Source organism: Trachemys scripta, chromosome 6 (genome assembly GCF_013100865.1).
Source record: "Trachemys scripta elegans isolate TJP31775 chromosome 6, CAS_Tse_1.0, whole genome shotgun sequence".
Taxonomy (NCBI): domain Eukaryota; kingdom Metazoa; phylum Chordata; order Testudines; family Emydidae; genus Trachemys; species Trachemys scripta.
The window spans coordinates 94,897,430-94,919,115 of record NC_048303.1 but is presented as its reverse complement, the minus strand read 5'-3'; the positions used below and the strand labels follow the sequence as shown (position 1 = coordinate 94,919,115).

Below are 21,686 nucleotides of genomic sequence, written 5' to 3'. Positions count from 1 at the left end.
AAGGGACCCGGCGCTCTCACTTGGGGGAAGGGGGGGGCATGCGTGCGGCGTAACGAGTCTGCGCGGCGTCCCTCCCACGCGCGGCTGGGCGAGTCCATTCACAGGGGAATCCGGAAGATTCCATGGCGAAGAAACTGGAACCTTCCAGTAGGTCGCGGCTCGCGTCCGCCCCCTGCCCATCCCTTCCGCACCGGCGTCTGGGAATTCAAAGCCGGCTAGTCGACCCGACAGCAGCCCTCCGCGCGCTACGAAAGAGCAGCAGCGCTCAGGAGGGGCCCGCGCGGGAACCGTCGCTGCTGGTGGCCGTTGGGGTTGGTTCTCGAGCTAGCCGTCCTCGCCCCCATCGACCCTGCGCCGGCGGCCGGTCTGCTCCTGCCGCGGCCATGAGGCACCTGCCCTATTTCTGCCGTGGGGAGGTGGTGAGGGGCTTCGGCAGAGGCTCCAAGGAGCTGGGGATCCCCACCGGTGAGTGCGGGTGTTAGGGACTCGCTCCGAGCTGTGACCCCCCCCCCCACCTGCGGGGCATGGGGGCGCCGAGACCCCGCTTGGGGGAGGGGGCTAGCCCTGGCGTCAGTGACCCGCCCACTGTGACGTCACAGATAGTGCAATACGGGCTCGCCGGCCGTGCTTGCTACTTGCCCGGTGCGTGGCCGACCCCGCTCGTCCTTGGGGCCTCCAGCGCGGCCAGGGCTCTTCTGCCGCCGGCCCGGTGAGCAGCCGGAAGTGAATCGCTTCTCTCGGCGCGTGCCCCGGAAAGGGCTGGGCCGGCGGGCGCGGCGTAGCCGTGGGAGCCAGGCAGTTCGCTTGAGGTCTGGGGGCCTCCCTGCGGAGTGGGTGGGCAAACCCAGGGCCAAGCAGGAGCCGTGCGGAAATGGCCTTGCTTGGAAATAGCTCCCTCCCCCCTTTAGCAATAGGCGAAGGTTGCCGGTGTAGGTACCCGCAAACTGCCTAGTTTAGAGACCGCTTATGCTGTCAAAAAGTGCATTTAGCTTATACTGATACTCAGCGCTAAATAAGCTCTTTCAGTGGAAGAGTTTTTATACTGATATACCTGCGTCTATTCTAGGTCTGCTGATATAGAAATGTCGCAAAAAAAAAAAAAATTCCACCTCTAACTGACATTGACTGTCTTGACAAAAGCTGTAGCGCTGACTTGGCCTGAATAACACAAGAATTCACTACAGCACCACTTCGTCTGAACCGGTGCTGAACACGCTCCTTGTTTATGTTTAGAGTCCTTGTTTAGAGTGAACTAAGGCAGCCTGTCTATAGCCTACCGTGGGGAAATCTTGTAACTATTTCCCACAGTTACTAACACTGATTAGCTCCACTTGTGTTAGGAACTTTGGGAGAGCTGGCATAGACCTGCCACCAATTTTTAATATCCATGTTGATTAAATATGCTTTAAACAGAATTGGATATTATTACTTCCAAAGCTGATCACAAATAGTGTCTGTGGATACTAAGCATCTTGTGTTGTGAATACTGGAGAAACTGAACCAGTCTTGGCAGCAGTGGAAAGTTCTGCAAAATTTCCTTTATGTAGGCAAGGTCAATCATGCTTTCTGTAATATGATGAAAAGGGATTATTTTATTAATGTTAGCAATTACACTGTTCTGAGTATCACTTCAACGGGGTCCTTTTTTAACCATTTTTTGGCAACAGGCTAGTTTCTTAGAGTTGATTAGGGTTTGCCATAGAAGATCTGTGATTCACTCAGGAGCATAGTTTTATTTATTTCCATGATCCCTACTACCATGCCAGCTTAATGCTATGATTAGATACCAGCACAAATTGGTGACAGGTTTGCATCCAAAATGTCCCCATTTAAAATGTCAAATAATTAGCAATTACTGGGTATATCTTGCTTTTTAAAAAGTATTGTCCTAGTTCCAGGATTTGTGGGATGGAGGGAAGGAGTTTTCTTTAGAGATTGGGATGAGTACATGTATGTAGGTAAGGAGGAGTTGCAAAATAGCTTGCTCAGAAAGCTGGGATGAAATCATGGCGCTATTTGATTTAAATGGAACTAGGATTTCATCCCTAGCTACCCCTCACTTTGACTCTTATACAGAGGATTCCTGGGGGTGGGGAAAGTTTCTTACCTAAACAAGGGTTCCCCATGTGTTCTAACCCTCCCACTCCCATACACTCAAATGTATAGTGAGGGATTAAAAATAGACGCATTCTGTCGGGCCCCGTTCTATTTCTTCAACTTGGGAGATGCTTTTCGGTTGTGGTTACCTCCCTTTTCTGTGATAAAGAAAAGTTAACTTGCCAGTAACAAGCTAATGGAATTAGCTTGTCGAGAAGAAAAAGTATAGTTTTGTGAAAGCAAAACTAGAATTGGAGAAATGCAACACTAGTATGTGTATCACTATATACAGGTAAAAGGAAGCTGAATCTCTTTAGTGTGGAAACATAAAGCAGAGTGCTGGATAGTGCCTCTTCATTTGTAACAGTTTGAGTTGGAGTTTTACAGTTAATCAGTGATAGCTTGTCTGATTTAGCCATGGTCTGCACTTAAAATTTAGATCAATATAGCTATGTTGCTCAGGGGTGTGAAAAATTCACACCCTGAGTGCTGCAGTTAAGTTGACCTAACCCCAGGCATAGAATTCTTCCATTGACCTAGCTACAGCTGCTTGGGGTGATGGATTATCTACATCAGTGGAAAAACTCTTTTCATTGATGTAGGAAACATCTACGCTATAATCGCATAGCTGCAGATGTGCTGGTGTTGTGCCCATAGTGTAGACATGCCCTTAGTTTCTGGGTCTCTGTACCACTGCCGAGCTTTAGGGCTGGTAAGATCTTTTCTGTATTGGGGGAAAAAAGGTCGTTCTGTTTTGTAACATAAAACTAGGAAGTCCTTTAAGATAAACACCATAAACATTTTTATTTCATTTGGTGACATTTATTGGTCTTGAAAGAATGCTTTATGCATTCCTAAACTTACTAAAAGGCTATCACAGTGTTCAGCTGCTGCTCGTGTACAAACCAACAATACTTGCATGTTTTGAAAACATTACATTGATGTTTTGGTCTCTATCAGTAACTAAAAAATTTGCATCACAGAAATCAGTCAAGCTCATTTAGCCAAGAACAACAACTGTGTGCTTTACCATATATCCATGTCGCTTCTAAAGCACAGACTTCAGGACGTAATGCTAAAAATATCAAAAGCAGTTTCACAGAAGCATTCTGGTAAATGTTTCAGCCTGTCTCTTTAAAATATTAAGCTGTACACTGAATATCCTGTCAGGTTAAAATCATTCAGTTTATTAATTTGTGCTGTTTACTTTGAACAAATGGAGTGAAATACACAATGGAAATAGAAATTCACCCTGAACAAAAATTATTCTAACTAGTTTTATATTCTGGTTATCAGATTAGCAAGATACTGAAATTTGAGCAGCCATTTGCATTTCAGTTATGTGTAGTGAGGATAGGCTTTTTTTCAAGCTTCCTAACAAAGCTGTCATATCTTAGGCCTTGTCTACACTACAGGGGAAATTCTATCTTAGCTATGCAACTTGAGTTACGTGAATAGTGTAACTCAAATTGATGTAGTTTAGATCTACTTATCGCGGGATCCACATTACGCAATGTCGACGGGAGACGCTCTCCCGTCGACTCCCCCTACTCTTCTCGATCCGGTGGAGAACAGGAATTGACGGGAGAATGATCTGCGGTCGATTTAATCGACCGCCTATGGATCAATCGCCACTCGTTGATCCCCCGGTAAGTGTAGACAAGCCCTTAGTCTAGAACAGGGAGTAGGAATTGCGAATTGCTGCAAAAAAGGAAACATAAAGGGAGGAACCGGGAGGAACCTGGAGGAGGGAGAATATATATTTTTTGCTAAGGCTTGGTTTTTAAGCAAAGTTGTACTGCTCTAAATAAATGATTTAAAACCAATTTAGCTAAACTGGTGCAAGTATATGGCCACTCTTATGTCAGTTGAAACTTGGCTTGTCAGTTTAGCTTGGGTCTGTAAAAATTAGATGTAATCTAAACTAACTGCTACCAGTTTTTGCACTGACTTTCATATCAGTTTCATGTTGCACTGGTTTAACTGGACTGATTTAATTTAAACCAATCAACTTCTTTGTGTGGACGAGCCCTGAGTGATATTGATTGTGACAATAAAGTAAGGAATAAATAAACTTGATCTTGATTTCTATTCAAATCTCCCACTGATATCAGGAAGTGTAGTGAAGGAAGTCTATGAAGTCCTGAATTCATATCCCAGATCAGGTAATAATAAAACATAAAATTTGAACTTCTTTAATGGCACGTCTACACTGCAGTTTTTCTGCATGTCGTCCTGTGTGGTATTGGCCCAAATCCTCTCTCATCTACACTCAAAGCCTTTAGACTTGTCTGGAGTTGGCTTACTCCACTGGGGTATGAGTCAGGCCGCACATTGACCTGTGACTTACCCACTTTGCTGTGTGAAGGTAGCAAAGGCACGGGTACCTGACTTTGAGTCTAAGTAGTCCTCCCCTACCATTCTCACAATTCTCTATAGCTGTATATTCTGGCCCTTCTACTTACTTCCGACTACTTTCCCTCTATGCATGAGAAGCTACTGGCAGTTCACATCGCTGCACTATGGTATTCATCCTCATTTTACACATGGCCTGCTCCAGTTTTTGCAAAGCGCAGGCTAGCTCTGCCAACAGCGTAGAAGATGGCCTACCTCCAGCATGCCACTAGCTGGCCCGAGGAGCACGCTGAGGTTCTAGTTAACTTCTGGTGTGAGTACACTCAGGACCATCATTTTAGCAAGAGCTCCAGAAATATCCACCTTTAAGCTTATATGGAAGAGTCTGGCAGAAGTGAATGTCTGCCACACTGTTGTGCAGTGTAGGGAGCATATCAGGCACCGGAAGCAGCTGTATTTGTGAGGGCAAAGATGGAAACTGCAGGTAGGCAATGTGCCCTCTGCATCTAAATACTCCTTCTGTGAGGAGTTGGACTAGGCACTTTACACTGAAGAGCCCACTCTTTCCTATGACATCCTTCTGAATCCAGATGGTCGTTTTATCAGACTGGAGGAAGGGAGGTAGGGACAGCAGTGAATGGGACCATGATGGATACCAGGAACAGACCCCAAAACTGAAAACCCCAGTTCAGCTCACTCAGCCAGATTGGCTGGTGAAAGTCCTGGGTCCATTGTCCAAGGACTTATTTGGGGATGGACCTGGGGAACAGCCTGAAGGAGATGTGCAGGGCCAGGTTTGAATCTGCAATATTGTAAGTGCTGCCTGCCATATTTGTTGTCACAGGGGAGAATTTTTGTTCTAAGAGGGAAGGATTTCTGGGTTATGACCAATAAAACTATCATGTGGAGGATGGTGTATGTAATGGGGTGTGCTTAGCTTTGGCTGAGGGCTGAAACCAAGATATCTTCTAGACAGTTTCCTCTTCCTCCACCCCATACTCCCCACCCATATGCGATCCAAGAGGGATGTCAAGTGGAGGGGAACAAATTAAAACACGTTGCTAATGGCTCTTTCAAACTACCTTTGCAAATATTCCTTTCAAAATATTTAAAAGTTTATTCTCATGCTTGGGAGGCCTGTATACTTAACAAACACTGCTCTTTAGGAACTCAATTACACTGATATGATATAGACTTATACCTTGACTAGCAAAGAACTGTTCCAGGCAGCATGTTCATAAGTCACTGCTGGACCTCATTGCTGCTGATTGTTCTGTCTGTTATTAGGACACTATTGGTGCAGGGGGAGGGGGGGAATTCCACTGTGCTGCTAGCAAGCTTCATCATACCAGCCCAGGGTCCTGGTAATTTTCCTTCACTCCTAAATGGGATGCTTATGTTTTTTGCCCACCTTGATCCAGCCCAAGTGGTAGGTGCACTTTCTGGTTGCCTGTACTGGGCCTGCAGACCAGCAGTGTCTTGATACCACTCCATGCAAAAATACTTTTTTTAGCTTTGCAGATGTGTGGGTCACAATCATACGGATGGCATTGGCCGCATTGGCATCCAGATGATTTTATAGGCAGCGCCATCTTGCCTTCTATCTGCCAGATGTGCACTCCACTACCCTGCAACTGCTAAGAATGTAATTTAATTCTCTTACCATGCTCTCTTAAGTCAGGGTGTGTTGTCATAAGCATGGGCAGGAATAGGTTGGCGGGGTTCTCCAAAATGACAGTGGGCACCGACACTCCGTTGATAACAATGTAAATAGGAGAGCGTAAGGTCCCTGCTTCTCCCAACAGGTAAATGCCAGGTCTCCTAAGCACCCTGGCGTTATGAATCTTTCCGAACTTCCCATGTTGGTTTTCATGGACCTGTCTCTGTGATTAATGAAGGCCTGCAAAACTAGGGAGAAGTACTCTTTGCAGATGACATTTTTTCTTACTTTTTCTGGCAAGCAAAGTATGGGCACAGATTTGCCATCAATGGCTGCAGAGCAGTTTGGGAACAACATTCTCTGAAAGCACGCTATTTATTTCAGGCACATTTCTAATGTCCACTGCCCATTGGTAAATTACAATGTTAATTAATACTCAAATCTCTGCTATTACAAACCTGACAGGTTTCAGCCAACACTGAACAGCTTTGCAATGACCTTTAGCAGTGTGGGGTAGAAAGCTTCCCAAGGACTATTGCAACCTGCTTCTGTTGGTAAGGACTCCCTCAATTGAGTGATCTGGTGCTGGAGGGTTGGGACAACCTTCTCAGAAGGTCTGCTTCCTCATGCAGAAATTCTGGAGCCTCTGCAGGTCATCCCAGGTCTCCAAGACAATGTGATCCCATCACACTGTGCTAGTTCTCTTGCACCAGAAGTGCTGGTCTACACATGAGGAATCTTCAGTAATTGCAGCATTCATCATGTCTGTTCATTCTGTGATGAATGAATTGGCTTCAAAGTCCTGCCACATTCTGCATCTCAGAAAGTGCTTCCAAAATGCCATCCAGCAATTCACCGAATGTCCACTCCACTGCATAAATAACTCTCCTGCAAACAGGAGCAGCTCATCTAATGAATCCATGGCTTGTCTCCTGGTTATAGTGGACAGAGGTGAGGTGTGTGTAGAGGAGGAAGTGCCTCAGCTAAACGTGGCAGGCTAAAATACTTCTGCACAAGAGTCTGGGAAGGCTAGATGAGTTCTCCCACCATATACCACAAACCAATTCCTAGAGTGGTTCCACTTGGTGAGGTGCTAAGAACCCTGGGATATGCCCCCAGAAAGCCTAGCACCAAACAGAGGTCACTGCTTTACCAGTGTGGAAGTGGTGTATACTGGGTATGGCTTATGTGAAACTGTGTGATGACTCTGAGGCAGGCTTGAGTAATGCACCACTGCACACTGTAATACACTCAACCTAAATGAGTGTTGACGCCTCTTTATTAAGAGATCTTCAGAGATTGAAAAGATGGAGAGAATGGGATTGTTTGTAGAGGTCAGAGAGCATTCCTTTAAAGTAGCTTGGGTGATTTGTTTTATAAGTGCTTAATGCTGTTTCTTGGTCTTCTAACATCTGACGGTTTTTTAACTGTAACCATTTTGAAAGGCAGTATACACTTAAACCACTGATAGGTACCTGTGGTCTTAATTTCACTTTAATGATTATTTTGTGTGTGTGATTTTCAACACAGCGGTACCCTGACCTCATTACAGTTTGGCTTCTCTTTGTAGTGCAAATGGGACTATGGCCCATTCCCTGATTGTGCTAAAGCGTTGAATTCAGCCTGGTTGGTTAATGTATATACAAGGTCATTTCTACACAATAACTTGGAACTATGTTTTCCATAGATCTGCTAACTCTGTGGTATCTTGGATATCCTACAAAGCCAGTGTGCTAATTGGCTATGAAGCTGTTTTTTCCTATTGCTTATACTTGTATTAAGTGGAGCATTGTGTCGTTAATATCAAATGATATGAGTAGAGTTTTTTTAAATACATTTTAAGCTGTTTACTGTACTATGGAGCACTTAATTTATATAATGTACACTTATTTTGCAGCTAACTTTTCTGAGCAAGTCGTCGAAAGCTTTCCATCTGATATCTCCACTGGTATATACTATGGGTGGGCCTGTGTTGGAAATGGAGATGTGCATAAAATGGTTTTGAGCATAGGTTGGAACCCATACTACAAGAATGTAAAGAAATCAGTGGTAAGAATTCTGCTTTATGTGGTATTTTGGTTATAATAAACTAACTAGACTACTGGCTTGAGTAAGAGGAGCGGAAGTTGCTCCATAAACTGAATGAATGGGATTTAGATATTGCATTTCTAGTCATAAAAGTGGCACTTGTCTTATTTACATACTGAGAGGAGAGTCTCTTAGTAGACAGAGTCCATGCAGCCATAGAAGAATAAGACATGTTCCCGTTTACCTCTTGCATCATCAATTAAATTAGCTAAATTCTGATGCTGATTACAGGCCCCTTGTCATGCTGCCAGTTAAAATAAACGTAAGCTTAAATAGTAAATTGAGTGCATTTGATTATAAAAGACATGGAAATAGGATAAATGAGTAAGAACCTAATGACATCTGTTATTTTTCAGAGTATAACTGCACTTCAAAATAAAAGAAAAATTAGTATGGCTTAATAGATTTCTTTACATAATTTGTATTGTTCTTCCATTATGTTTTCTGATCAGTAATGGAATCCACATATCATAGTATGGCCTCTTATGCAGAATCAGTATAATAAACTGAGAATGAATTCAAATATTATCAAGAACAAAGTCTCATGCCCTCTAATTATACCATCATCTGTGTAGGATTTTTTTTCTCTTGGGTCCTGGCTCCTTAGCCTCAATTAGCAAAAATAGTTAGATTTTCGGCATTCTGAAATCACAGGCAGTTAGGCATGAGCTCCTGCCCCAAGTTTTATTCCAGCTGCTACTCTTTCATCTCTCTTTAGAATCTTCATTCAGTTCCCAAATGTGTAAGAAGCAAAAGCATCCCTAAAATCTGCTTCTCAAATAATACACGATTTCTTCAGAATTCAAGAAACCATTTCAAAGATGGAAATAATCTAAAGCTAGATGGCAGTTTACTACATTAGAATCCTGAAACCTGATATGAAATGGGTGAGTAGTAGGAATCCTGACAATGATGGTAAAAAATCAAAATCATAAGTAGTATTCCTATTCTTAACAATTTCATAAATGTAGGATTCTTGCTCTTGAAGAGCAAAACACCTTAAGAAATTTCTCACACTAACCAGTTAAAAAATAAATAAATAAAAACCTTCAAGCAGCAGTAAGGACAGTGGTATTTTAAAAGCTTTTGCAGGTAAAACAGTAGAGCTCTATAGTACACTTGCAGGAGTATGCAGCGTGTAGGAATAACTTGAAATAAAACCATATTTGATAAGCAAAGACAAATATAATTGTTGAATCTATTTGTTGTTAGTACACCTAGCTTCACATGCTAAAACACTGTAGCTGCTGCAGTTTGTGAAATTTCAAGCTCTTACCCGTAATATTCTTCTAAATTAACTTCAGTAGGAATGGAAATTTGTGCAGAATGTCTGTGACGCAGTAATTTCAGTTTGGTCTCTTCTGATTAGCATGTACATGAAGGTACTCGAGGAGCTTATGGGTCATTTGTATCTGGCATGTCTTATGATGACGCTTAGCTATACATTTCCTTTAATTAGATTTGGGCAATGGATTTAGAGTGTGTAGATTAAATGCCGATTAGTGACATAACTAAATGAGGATTTTGCTTGAGAAATGAAGTGCTTTGTTCAAATTGTCATGCTTGTTAGCTATTTCTGCTAGCTCCTCATTTAATTGCATGTGCTTCTTTGATTTAAGAAACATTAAATTCAGTCATAAATACTAACAATATCATGACGTACTCTGTGCATTTAAGATTTCAGAGTGTTAGCCCTTTTAGTCTGTATCAGCAAAAACAATGAGGAGTCCTTGTGGCACCTTAGAGACCAACAAATTTATTTGGGCATAAGCTTTCATGGGCTAAAACCCCCTACTCTGCCATGTACATTGGCCAAACTGGACAGTCTCTACGCAAAAGAATAAATGGACACAAATCAGACATCAAGAATTAGAACAGTCAAAAACCAGTAGGAGAACACTTCAATCTCCTTGGACACTCAATAACAGACTTAAAAGTGGCAATTCTTCAACAAAAAAACTTCAAAAACAGACTCCAACAAGAAACTGCAGAACTAGAATTAATTTGCACCTGGACACCATCAAATTAGGCCTGAATAAAGACTGGGAGTGGATGGGTTACTACAAAAAGTAATTTCCCTCTGCTGATACTCACACATTCTTGTCAACTGTTTGAAATTGGCCACCTTGATTGCATTGGCCTCATTAGCACTACAAACGTGATTTTTCCCTCCCTTGATATTCACCCCTTCTTGTCAACTGTTGAGAATAGGCCACTTTCACCTTAATTGAATTGGCTCGTTAGCACTGCCCCCCTCCCACCCACTTGGTAAGGCAACTCCCATCTTTTCATGTGCTGTGTATTTATACCTGCCTACTGTATTTTCCACTCCATGCATCTGATGAAGTGGGTTTTAGCCCATGAAAGCTTATGCCCAAATAAATGTTAGTCTCTAAGGTGCCACAAGGACTCCTCGTTGTTTTTGCTTATACATTTAAGAGGACTAGAAAAATGTTTTGTTTCCTCTCTTGTTTGTGTTAAGCCATCTAAATGGAAACAAATTCAAATTTAATATCTATTAAAGGTATTCTTTGTTTAGGATAAAGGTGAAGGATTATGTGACTAAATTTGACTTAGGAGCCATTGATTCAGAAACTATACCTACAGGAGTGTTTTGTTTTTAATTATATATTCACATCTTAAGTGATTCTCAGCCATTTTCTGCCCTCAGATACAGTGTGTACAAAACTCTCATTAAAAAAACCTGGGCATTGCTCAAGTGTACATGAGCATGTAGACTATACTGTAGTTCTTTGGACATAGTAGCATGAAATTAATGGTTGAGACTCTTGTCATGCTTACTGAAGTTTCAGAGATGCTCAGTTTACCGTACTTTAACAGTTTTCTGTCAGGTTTCTTAAACATGGATAATAAATGTTAATTTAAGTTACTGAACTTTATTAAGATGTGGGGCAGGGATAAAATAGGTTTTTTTTCCTCTTTGTAGTTGGTAACAGTAACTTGGGCTAAACTTCTTGAGAAACAGAGAAAACATAAACAAAACAGTTATAATAGTTTTTTCTTTTTTCTTTAGGAAACGCACATCATCCACACATTCAAAGAAGACTTTTATGGTGAAGTTCTTAGTATAGTCATTATTGGGTACATCAGACCAGAAAAAAACTTTGATTCCTTAGGTAAGTATCAGGCTTCCCTAAAAGTTTCTGTTTATGAAGATTTTTGAGCCTGACATTGATGGTTTATGTAGTTTACTGCCACCAGAGATTTGCCTTCCTCCTGTGTTCCTTTTCACTTTTGATAATTAAGTAAATCTTCTTTTGGAAGTGGATCATTCAAACCATAAATATGGTCTACGCTTGCTATGGTAGGTTGAACGCAACAAAAAGGGCTTTACTATTCTGATATTAACAAAAAAAATTAAGGAATATCAAGAAATACAGAAAACAGATATACTTACAAGCTGCGTCACCTTGCACATCTGTTTCCTGGCTGAATTATTCTTGTTTGGGTTACCATGGTGATATCACTCCCAGAACCTTGAATTCTCGCTGAATCTGAGCTATTGAAGGACAGCTCCTTCACAAAATCTAAATTGATTATTCAAAAGTGGTAGTCCAAACAGAATCCTCATTCTTTAGTCTGGCTGTTCAATACAGAACTTGCCATGGAACCTCCTATATTATGGGAGTTGCAAATCTGATATATCATCAAGTGGTAGATTCCAACCCTTTGTGTGATTGCTTCTTGTAACAAATGGAGAGGCTTCACATTTCAGTTTTACTCCTCTTCAGAGTGCAGTGGAAGCAATGGTGATATCTCACTTTGGTGGCTTTTCAGCAGGGGCTTTTTACTAATTGTTCCTCCTGTTATCAGTGCTGCACAGTACCCGAAGGAGAAGCCTTGGAAGTAATTATGTCAACACCCATCAGATGTATCTTGTGCCAGATTGTGCATAATCTGGACAGGTTTACACATAGTAAACACATAGTTTGTCTTTCTGAATCAGAAGTTATGGGATTGATACAGAAATGATGGGGTGATATTCTGTTGTTTTTTAGTCCTTTCTGGCCTAGAAAACTATGTTCCTTTTAGTGCAGAAATCCTTAGCGGATCCTAGTTTTGGTAATTACATTAAAGACAATAATGCAGCACTGTTTCCAGATGTGCATTGTTGTCAGATTAAGGCTTTACATGTACCAACAAAATGAAATTTTAAAAATGACAGAAAAGGATTTTTTTTATTCAGTTTCTTTTAACACACATTTGACTCCCGTGCTCAGCAAAAAGAAGTCAAGATCTTTGTTAAAGATTCGTACTCCCATCTGCTCAGTTAAGAGCGGAGACAGCTCTGACCCAACTTCATTGGATCCTCCAAAGAAACTTCTAGGAAAAACCCTTGAAAAACAAGATTTTATTGTAAGATATTTAAAAAGAAAAAATGTAGCGGGGAATCACCTTCATGTAGTCCTTTTATAATGAAGCAAGAAAAGGGCATACCCTGTAAGAAGGAGAAAGTGGTATCTTTAACATACATCCAAATACTTGAAGTTTTAATTCACGTTCTCGTTAGGGAAAGTTGTAATCTCTCTGCTCCAATGTACGTTAAGGGTGACTGGATGCCTAGCTGGCTAGTCTTTGGCAATCATTTTCTTCTGACTATGTAACTGTTAATGCCCGCTCAACATCTGCCTCTTGCGATTTCTACCTGGCTGTTTCTCCCTACAGTCTGTATCTTAGCTTCTATAGAGGGCAACCTACCCTTTTTAAATCTCAAACAGTGGGAATCTCTGACGTTTGGAGGAAAGAAACTTTACTTGCCTATAACTGGTACAGTAAAGCATCAAGTTGCTTTACAGAACTGCTACTTGAAACATTTTTCCTAGTCTTTATAAGGCTTATGCCAGTAAATGCCCTTCTTTTAAAAAAGTTTTTTTGCATCAATATTTTATTCATGTGCAACTTTAAATGTTTTTGTAATTATGTACATTTTTTCATTGTTAAACAAATCAGTTGGTACTTTCCATTAACTTACTGGTAAATGCAGTAGCAATACTGGATGCCCACTTAGTAGAATCTGTATATTTGGTCTGCTTTGATTAGAAGTGGGATGAGGCTATATAAAACTACTTCATAGAAGACTAAGTATTATGTTAATGGAAGCAAAAAGTACATCCTGTTTTGGTAAACTTAAGTTTGTTAGTGCATATCTCATTAGCAACATAGTTAATTTAAATCATTCTGTAAAACTGGTATTTACTGTTTATTAATACCTTATATTGGTATAACTGTGAGAGTTGAGGGAAAATACTTCTCTCAGCTATAGTTTATGCACTTATAAGCACTGTATGTCTCACTGTCTTCCTTTATAGTCAGCGATTTCCCCCCAACCCCCAAAAGGTGTGAAGGATGCATGCTGAAGGGGAGGAAGAAGCTTTTATTAAAGTGGCTTTAAAGCTGCAACTGGCAGGTGATTTGTGGACAGATGGAGGGTCTGAAAGTACCTTTGGCTCATCTGAAATTGATTAAATTTCAAGTTTGTCCTTTCAAACTTAGTAGCTTTTTAAAATAACCATCAGTGCTTGTTAATATTAATATATTATTTCCTTTGATTAATGCTACTAATCTTACCAGGCCCTCTCAGAAGTCCAGAGAGGCCTGGGCCACTTCCAGCTTTTGAGGTCCCTAGCCATAATAAAAATAAAAAATAACATCACATGAAAACAAAATAAGGCACCAAAAAAAGAGTGAGACATAATTTGAATATTTTTTTATTTAACAAATGCTCTTCTAGTGTTTTTCCGTGCAAATGCATTAATTATTGAGGAAAAAAATCTAGCTTTTGTGCAATGTGACAATTGATATTAAGCATGATGAGCCCATTCAAATGCTCTTGTCCCATAGTTGAACGGTGATATTACTTTACCTGCTTCAACACGTTGAAAGTGAGTTCACCTAAAGCCACTGATGCAGGCAAAGTGACAAAAATATGCAATGCAATTGTGATATTAGGAAACACCCCAGAGAGTCCAAGTTAGAGTATTTCTTGAAGCAGTTTCTTTGGCTTGCAATCCAATTTAAAGTTCATGGAATATATTTGGTTGAGGAAGATGACCTTATCACTGAGATCTTTTGAGATTTCTTTGTTGTACTGTCGCTGAAATGGTTTAGCTGTAGAAAGTAGATCTTCATTACTCAGTCTATTGAGCTGCCAAAGAAACCCAAAAAGAGTACAAATTAGTTGCAGTGACTCAAACTGATGTACAAGACCTGATTGAAGAGAGTCAATGATGACAAGGAAGACATTGACCCTATAATGCTGCTTGGCATCGGATTCAGTAGGTAAGTTGCGATTGGTGGAAAACTCAGATGAAATGCCAATATTCTGTGCTACTAATTTGGACTCGTTCAGGATCGCATCCCATTGTTCATTGATAAGACTTTCAATGTTATCCCTCTCAACATCAAATGTAGCATTGCGTGCTTTAGTTACCAGATTAATTTGGTGGATCATTGTAAGTAGCTTCATCAACAAAGATGACATCAGAATGCATTCAAATTTGGACATGTGCTTCTGAATAGACTGAAGTTCAGTTCGAGCCTGTGCAGTGAGATTGAGAGATTCAAGCTCATTTAAAGCCTTTATCACTGAATTCAAATGCTGCACAACTGGTTGAACACCATCAATCCGTGCAGACCATCTAGTTTTGGACATTCCATGCAGTGAAACAGGAAGATATTGCTTCAGAACTTCCCACCTTTGTGGACTGCTATTGAAGAGATTGTACATTTGCTGAACAGTTCCAAAGTAAGTAATTACCTCCTTGCAATTTCTTTTCCAGATTTTCTCGTGAAATTATCAAACAAAATAAACCTTTCTTCAGTTGAAAATTTTGAGCTGTCTACAATCTTAACATATCAAATAACCATAGTAGTCGGTTCCTTGTGAGAACAATCTGGAATGGCATCAACAATGATTTAAAAATACTTGGCATTTCAGATCTCATCAAGAATTGTTGTTTGTACAAATGACCCACATAGCTCAATAAATTTGTTATGTATGCATCTGGAGAGATAATGGACTTGCGTGTTCTTTTGACTTTCTTGCGATTCTCGAACATATTTAACATGCTCTGATAAAAGTGGGTCATATTTGCTGAGGAGCTCATCTATGCCTAGAAAGTTTCTATTTACATGATCACCAATACGTTGACTGGAACCAAAGAGAGCCTATTGCCTCTCAGAAAGAAAAAGGATGACATTCAGGATGCACTCGAAGTTTTTTCCAGTTATTAGTTTCTGCAGAGAGTTGAGTCGAGAGTAAATTCTCAACTGAACTTTCAGCTGCTGCTGCCCTAATGGCTGATTTCCGTGCGACATAGTTTTCTTTATTTGTCGTTGAATTCTCATGTGACGGTATTCGGTCATTCAACTTCCTCCAACCTCTGTTGATGCTCCATCCTGATTGATCCGAGAGAACTGATGCATTTGCAGCACTTTTGGTCAAAATGAAGCAGGGCGCACAGTACAGAGATTGTTTTTCCGTACTCCAGCATAACCAGTCTCTTGTGCAGGTCTCACCATTTGGAAGAATTTTTGTCAGCAGACGAGTAGGGAAAGCATGATTATTAGCATCTTGTGGAATGTTACTTGGAATTTCAAAACAACTAATTTTGAAGAAAAGATTGCATTTGGGTAGCATTGCTCTTGTCAATAATTCCAATGTCAGTCAGTGTCAAACCTGAAGTACTCATGAATGGCTCTTGCTGTGTAAGATCTACATCTTTCTGTTGCTATTGAGTTTCTTAATCGTACACAGGATCTTCTGCTGCATCTGTTACTGTTGGCACATCTCCTTCATGACTATTGTGCTCATGATTAGGTATTGGCATTGAAATATCACCTGTTGCAGTTGCAGAATTTTCGTTATCTGTAGCATTGTTTGTTGGGTAAGGTGTGTTTTCCAGTGGTTTGAGAAACAAAATTATTGGCTTCGAGCTCTTAGCTGCTGCTTTACTTAGTTGTTTTTGCCATCTCTTGCTTGCACCACTTTCAAATCTCCTCTTCAAAGTGATCTATCTGGTCAATATATAGCCTATCCACACTTGAAATATTCTGCTGTAAATAGCTTATCTACACGTGAAATCTTCTACTGTAAACATGTACCCAAATGCTGAAAACATTAATGATCTGGAGGATGGCATAGACTGCACCCTCAGCAAGTTTGCAGATGACACTAAACTGGGAGGAGTGGTAGATACGCTGGAGGGTAGGGATAGGATACAGAGGGACCTAGACAAATTAGAGGATTGGGCTAAAAGAAATCTGATGAGGTTCAACAAGGACAAGTGCAGAGTCCTGCACTTAGGACAGAAGAATCCCATGCACTGCTACTGACTAGGGACCAAATGGCTAGGCAGCAGTTCTACAGAAAAGGACCTAGGGGTTACAGTGGAGGAGAAGCTGGATATGAGTCAGCAGTTGCCCTTATTGCCAAGAAGGCTAATGGCGTTTTGGGCTATATAAGTAGAGGCATTGTCAGCAGCTCGAGGGACGTGATCATTCCCTGCTGTTCGGCATTGGTGAGGCCTCATCTGGAGTACTGTGCCCAGTTTTGGGCCCCACACTACGAGGAGGAGGTGGAAAAATTGGAAAGAGTCCAGCAGAAGGCAACAAAAATTAGGGGGCTGGAGCGCATGACTTATGAGAAGAGGCTGAGGAAACTGGGATTGTTTAGTCTGCAGCAGAGAAGAATGAGGGGGGATTTGATAGCTGCTTTCAACTACCTGAAAGGGGGTTCCAAAGAGGATGGATCTAGACTGTTCTTAGTGCTAGCAGATGACAGAACAAGGAGTAATGGTCTCAAGTTGCAGTGTGTGTGGTGGTGGTGGGGGGGGGAGGAGTTGGATATTAGGAAAAACTTTCACTAGGAGGGTGGTGAAGCACTGGAATGGGTTACCTAGGGAGGTGGTGGAATCTCCTTACCTAGAGATTTTTAAGGTCAGACTTGGCAAAGCCCTGGCTGGGATGGTTTATTTGGGGATTGGTCCTGCTTTGAGCAGACGGTTGGACTATATGACCTCCTGTGGTCCTTTCCAACCCTGATATTCTATGCGTCTATGAAAAGACTTAAAATGAAGGAATACTACTTAAGAACACAAAATGAAACAGTCAGACAGGTTATTATCCTTATCACTGAATCAAATCTCAAGCACTCAAGGTATAATATAATAGGCTGAGCTGAAGATAAAAGGATGACATATAGAGAGAGAGAGAGAGAGAGGGGGGGAAAAAAACACAAAACAAAACACACAGGGATAATGTCAAACAATTTCAAACGTGTGTCCTCATGAAACTCACTATACAAGATCGTCCTCACACATTTTCACCTTGAATCTGGGCCTATCAAAAGCCTATGATGATGATGGCCAAGCTACCAAGCTAGGGCTAAACCAACCAGTCACCCCTTTAGCTACCATATGAAGATAATAATGAGGAATTCTCACACCTAAATAATTCCTCAGTCAACTCGACGTAAAACTGTAAAGACACTAAAATGTAACAGTTCTCTGCCTTTCAACACGCACTTGATCTAGCACCAGCCACTAGTAGTGGTTTGTTTATATAATCAGCTGATCTGGGGGGACACGTTCATCACAGTCTAACCTTGTGCCATCAGATCCGATATATTTTCATTTAATATTTATGAACATTTATAACTCTTCTAGATTTTGTCATGTATCAGTTAACAAAAGAATTTGTTTTTTTATCAAATCACATCTATTATTTGCTTAAATTTGCAGCTTTAATCTGAGAGAGTGTATCACATTTTGGTCCAATAGGGATGCAAATAAAAATAATTTGCTAAACTTATCAAATGCCAAAAAATTAACAAAATTTGAGGCCCCCTTTGAGCTTGAGGCCCAGGCCAAATAGCCCCCCGATTGGCTCTGAATCTTGCATCTACAGTAAGACATAGTTTCAAAAAAAATCTAGTATAAAGAATTCAACACACTTCTAATGAAATATGCAGTAAGTCTATACTTTTCTCTTTCAATTTAGAAAGAGTAGATTTAAAATTCTAACTAAGAAATGTATGTTTACCACTAGTTGGAAAAACTTAGGTGGGACCATTTTTCATTTGAGAATGCATTTCCACCGAAAATGTTTCATTTTACGAAACTGTTCATTTTGTGGAAATTTTATTTGAGGAAAAAGTGGGAGAAGGGAGAGTTCCACCATGCTGATAACATCCCGTTTCAACATTTTTTGTTTCAGAAATTTCTCAGTTTTTTTCTATTAGAATAAAATAGTCAAAATCAAAATGGTTTGATCTGAAATGGAACTTTTTGGGAACTCTTTCATGGGAAATTATGAGAATTTTGGGTTTTCTGAATAGTAACAAAGCCAAATCTCAAAATCCTTTGTAATATGGGATTTCCATCCTCTGCGCAACTCTAAAAAGAACATGGTTTCTGAACCTGAGCTGTTCACTGGTAGCAGTGTGGTTTTTGTGGGTCACATGCACTCTCTCAATATTGTATGGTTAGTATTTCGTCTGAATTTTTAAAAAAATATAAAATGTCAACTTTCCTTTTGCAGATGCACTTATTTCGGCAATTCAAGATGATATTGAAGAGGCTAATAGAAAACTAGACTTACCAGAACATCTGAAACTCAAAGAAGACAACTTCTTCCACATGCCAGAAAGCAAACTAGTAAATGGCCATTAAACAAGGTCATGTGTACACTTATTTTTATTGTTACTCTTGTCTTTGATCTGCTCTCATTAGTATTCAGCTGTTGTATCTGGTTAGTTAAGTGAAATCTGTGTGTGAACAAAACACTGTAAAACAGTACAACTGTGTTAGGCTTCTTTGTTTGAACTAATGTATTATTAAATCTGTCATGCAAGGGAGTAGAAAGTAATGTTATTTTCTTCTTAAAAATCAACATTGTGATTCAGTATGTTAAATTGTTCACAGGTCTGATCCTATGAAACACAAAACCAAAGTTACTAGTGTCTTTTTTGTCTATTAATGGTGTGTACATACTGGCTACAGACAAAAGACTATGTGAAGGCATTTGTTTGTGATGAGATTAGAGTGGACAGTCATTTCTGCTTTCAGTTGTTTTTATATTTTCCTAATATCTGGGCTTGAGCCACTAATTTAGAAAACACCAATAGTGATCATGCTACAAGTTTGTCTGTGATGTGGAAAACAGCAGTAGCAAGAATGAGCATACTGTAGAGATTATATTTTTGATATATTTTAGTAGGCATATATTACACTTGAAGCTGGCATTAATTGAAATTATTTATTATAATTTTATTTGAAGAGATTATCATTAGAGTAAAATAATTGCACTGTCTTCCATTTTAGTGACATGCTCCCTATTTTAAGGGTTGCCTGAATCCTAAAATGGATGCTTCTGTTTATTTAAAACAGTACACACAAATCCCATCATGCCAAATTATGGGTTGACTGATTTAATTTTGGAATAACAGCTCACTAAATTTAAAGTAATTTAAAGACACTAGATTTAGGTTACTAAATTAAATTTGTGTAACTCTGATATTGCAAAGCTGATTCAAAGCAGTCCTTATTGCAAGAAAGCCTCAAATGATGTGGAGCCACTGTAGCAAGACCTGTGCCCTTGTAGCCCCTAGGATGGGGGAGGGGACCATAGCAATTGAGTGTTGGCTATTAACAGCTGCTGCAATGGTGCTTTAGGGGCTGTGGCAGCTGGACATAACTGAGAGCAACACTGAGGCTGCTCTTTAGGTTAAGTTGTGGACAAAACCCACCCCAGTTGACTTGAGGACTGGGAAGTTAAGCCATTTTTATGTCCTACCCCTTCCTTGGGTCGTGTACCAAATGCAGCTTGCATGGCGCTAATGACGATGAAGCACACTATCAATTACTATGTGAAGAAGAAACCAAAGCCGCTTTTGGGACACTATGTGAAGAGGATAAATTCAAAGTATAAACATTTCAGTAAAAAGTAAATACTTAATTATGGTTTCTCTTGCCATACAAGACATAAACATGCAGACAAATGCCATATTATCTAAACTGTGGTTTTACTCCAAGCCAGATTCTATAAAAATGGGGCTCTGTATTTCTAGTCTGATTCCAGATCAAATCTGCTTCTCTTACAAGTATGTGATTTTTGTTCCTTCTAACTACTAGCCATGCAAATTCATTCTGGAGTCTCAACCTGGGGATTTTGCATTCCTGATCCTGGGCTGCTCCTTAGGCCTAGAATGACGCTTCACATATGTTAGTGTGCTGAGGGCCTGTAATATACAGTTGTCACTGAGCACTGCCCTGTGCACTGCAGTGTTGTCCAGAATCTCTGCAGTGCTGTGTGCTGTAATCCTGCTTTGACACCCCCCCACCCCCAGCATGCCTTTCATTTCAGGGCTTATGGGGTCCTCAGAAGTCAGACTTAGAGCTGTCTTCCTCAGTTCCTGTGATGGGAATCCTTCTCCGAATACAGGCTTCTAGGTTCCCTTTGTGCTACTCTGGCTCTCTCACGCAGTGTAAAGAGACCAGAGCAGTTGTGAGGATCTTGCCACGAGAATGAAGTTGAATTCTTTGATTTGCGTATCACCAATTAAAGATATTGCAACTGGAACTTAACAGTCCTGTTGATATGAAAGAGAGAAAAGAATCTAAATCAGTTGAGGAAGAGCAAATAGTACTTGAGCTGGTCCTAGCTATCTTTTCAGAGTGCACACTGAAAATTCTTGACATAACTGCTGTCTGAAACTTTCCAAAGAAGTTTCAGAATTTCTCATTTGTCTTCTGTTCAAAGTTGGGAGAAAACTCAATCATATGCGGTAGAAAATACTGTTTAAAAAGAATGGTTAATGTGAGTGGCATTTTACTATATGACTCAGTGTAAGATGTCTTTTTACACTCTGCACAACAATTCAGACTTGTAAGTCGGAAGGAATGGTAACTGCTTTTACAATGGTAAAATGTAAATTTTAATTCAAATGAAGGAGTGAAGGGAGGATCATCTTCTTGCATGAAGATGTCCAGTTAATTCTGATATTTCACATTTCCCCCTTTCTCTATTGGGGGAACAAAGTAGCAGTTATATATACTATTAAGAAAAAGGGGCCGTATTGAAAAGTAAATCTGTTAATTTAGGGGTTTAAAACTAAACTATTGTGGCATTTATAAACTTTTTGCCAATGATTTTGTGTGTCAGTTGAGGAATTGTTTACCATTTTAGGAAACAAAGGTGCCTTAAGACATTTGAGTACAATTGTTCATAATCAGTAATGAACACGAATGTTCAAGAGTCATTTCACAATGTATAACCATTGCACTGAGCAGAGAGAACTTGAACTGCTAATCATATAAGACAACTGAAAGTGAGACAGAAGTATAGTTATAGTGAGCTGGTTTATATAGAGTAGTGTCTTGAGGTTGGTGTATGAGAGCAAAAATGTGTCTCAAAGTATCTCTCTGCCCTTGTGTTTTGTTATGTACCGTACTTGCTGGATATCGGT

The 21,686-nt window shown here is 40.2% G+C and overlaps 1 protein-coding gene across 3 annotated transcripts; it reads left to right on the top strand.

Annotated features, from left to right (window-relative positions):
- The first annotated feature begins 6 nt into the window (after positions 1-6).
- On the top strand, positions 7-21,126 carry RFK (riboflavin kinase). 3 transcript variants are annotated; one of them, XM_034773748.1, is made up of 4 exons: positions 7-465; positions 8,010-8,161; positions 8,919-9,087; positions 11,235-11,337. In XM_034773748.1, the coding sequence occupies exons 1-3, from the start codon at positions 123-125 to the stop codon at positions 9,060-9,062; spliced, it is 639 nt and encodes a 212-aa protein (XP_034629639.1). In that variant the 5' UTR covers positions 7-122; the 3' UTR covers positions 9,063-9,087; positions 11,235-11,337. The 3 variants fall into 3 exon arrangements, with proteins under 3 accessions (XP_034629639.1, XP_034629638.1, XP_034629637.1); XM_034773747.1 differs by lacking the exon at positions 8,919-9,087 and adding an exon at positions 13,531-14,716 and having other exon boundaries at positions 45-465; XM_034773746.1 differs by lacking the exon at positions 8,919-9,087 and adding an exon at positions 18,761-21,126 and having other exon boundaries at positions 82-465.
- The last annotated feature ends 560 nt before the right edge of the window (positions 21,127-21,686 follow it).

Bases quoted from the DNA above. Each gene is read 5' to 3' on its own strand.
- RFK (XM_034773746.1), top strand. From the start codon at position 123: ATGGCGAAGAAACTGGAACCTTCCAGTAGGTCGCGGCTCGCGTCCGCC. The intron at 8,162-11,234 runs GTAAGAATTCTG...TTTTTTCTTTAG, and splicing joins AGAATGTAAAGAAATCAGTG to GAAACGCACATCATCCACAC. The intron at 11,338-18,760 runs GTAAGTATCAGG...TTCCTTTTGCAG, and splicing joins AAAAAACTTTGATTCCTTAG to ATGCACTTATTTCGGCAATT.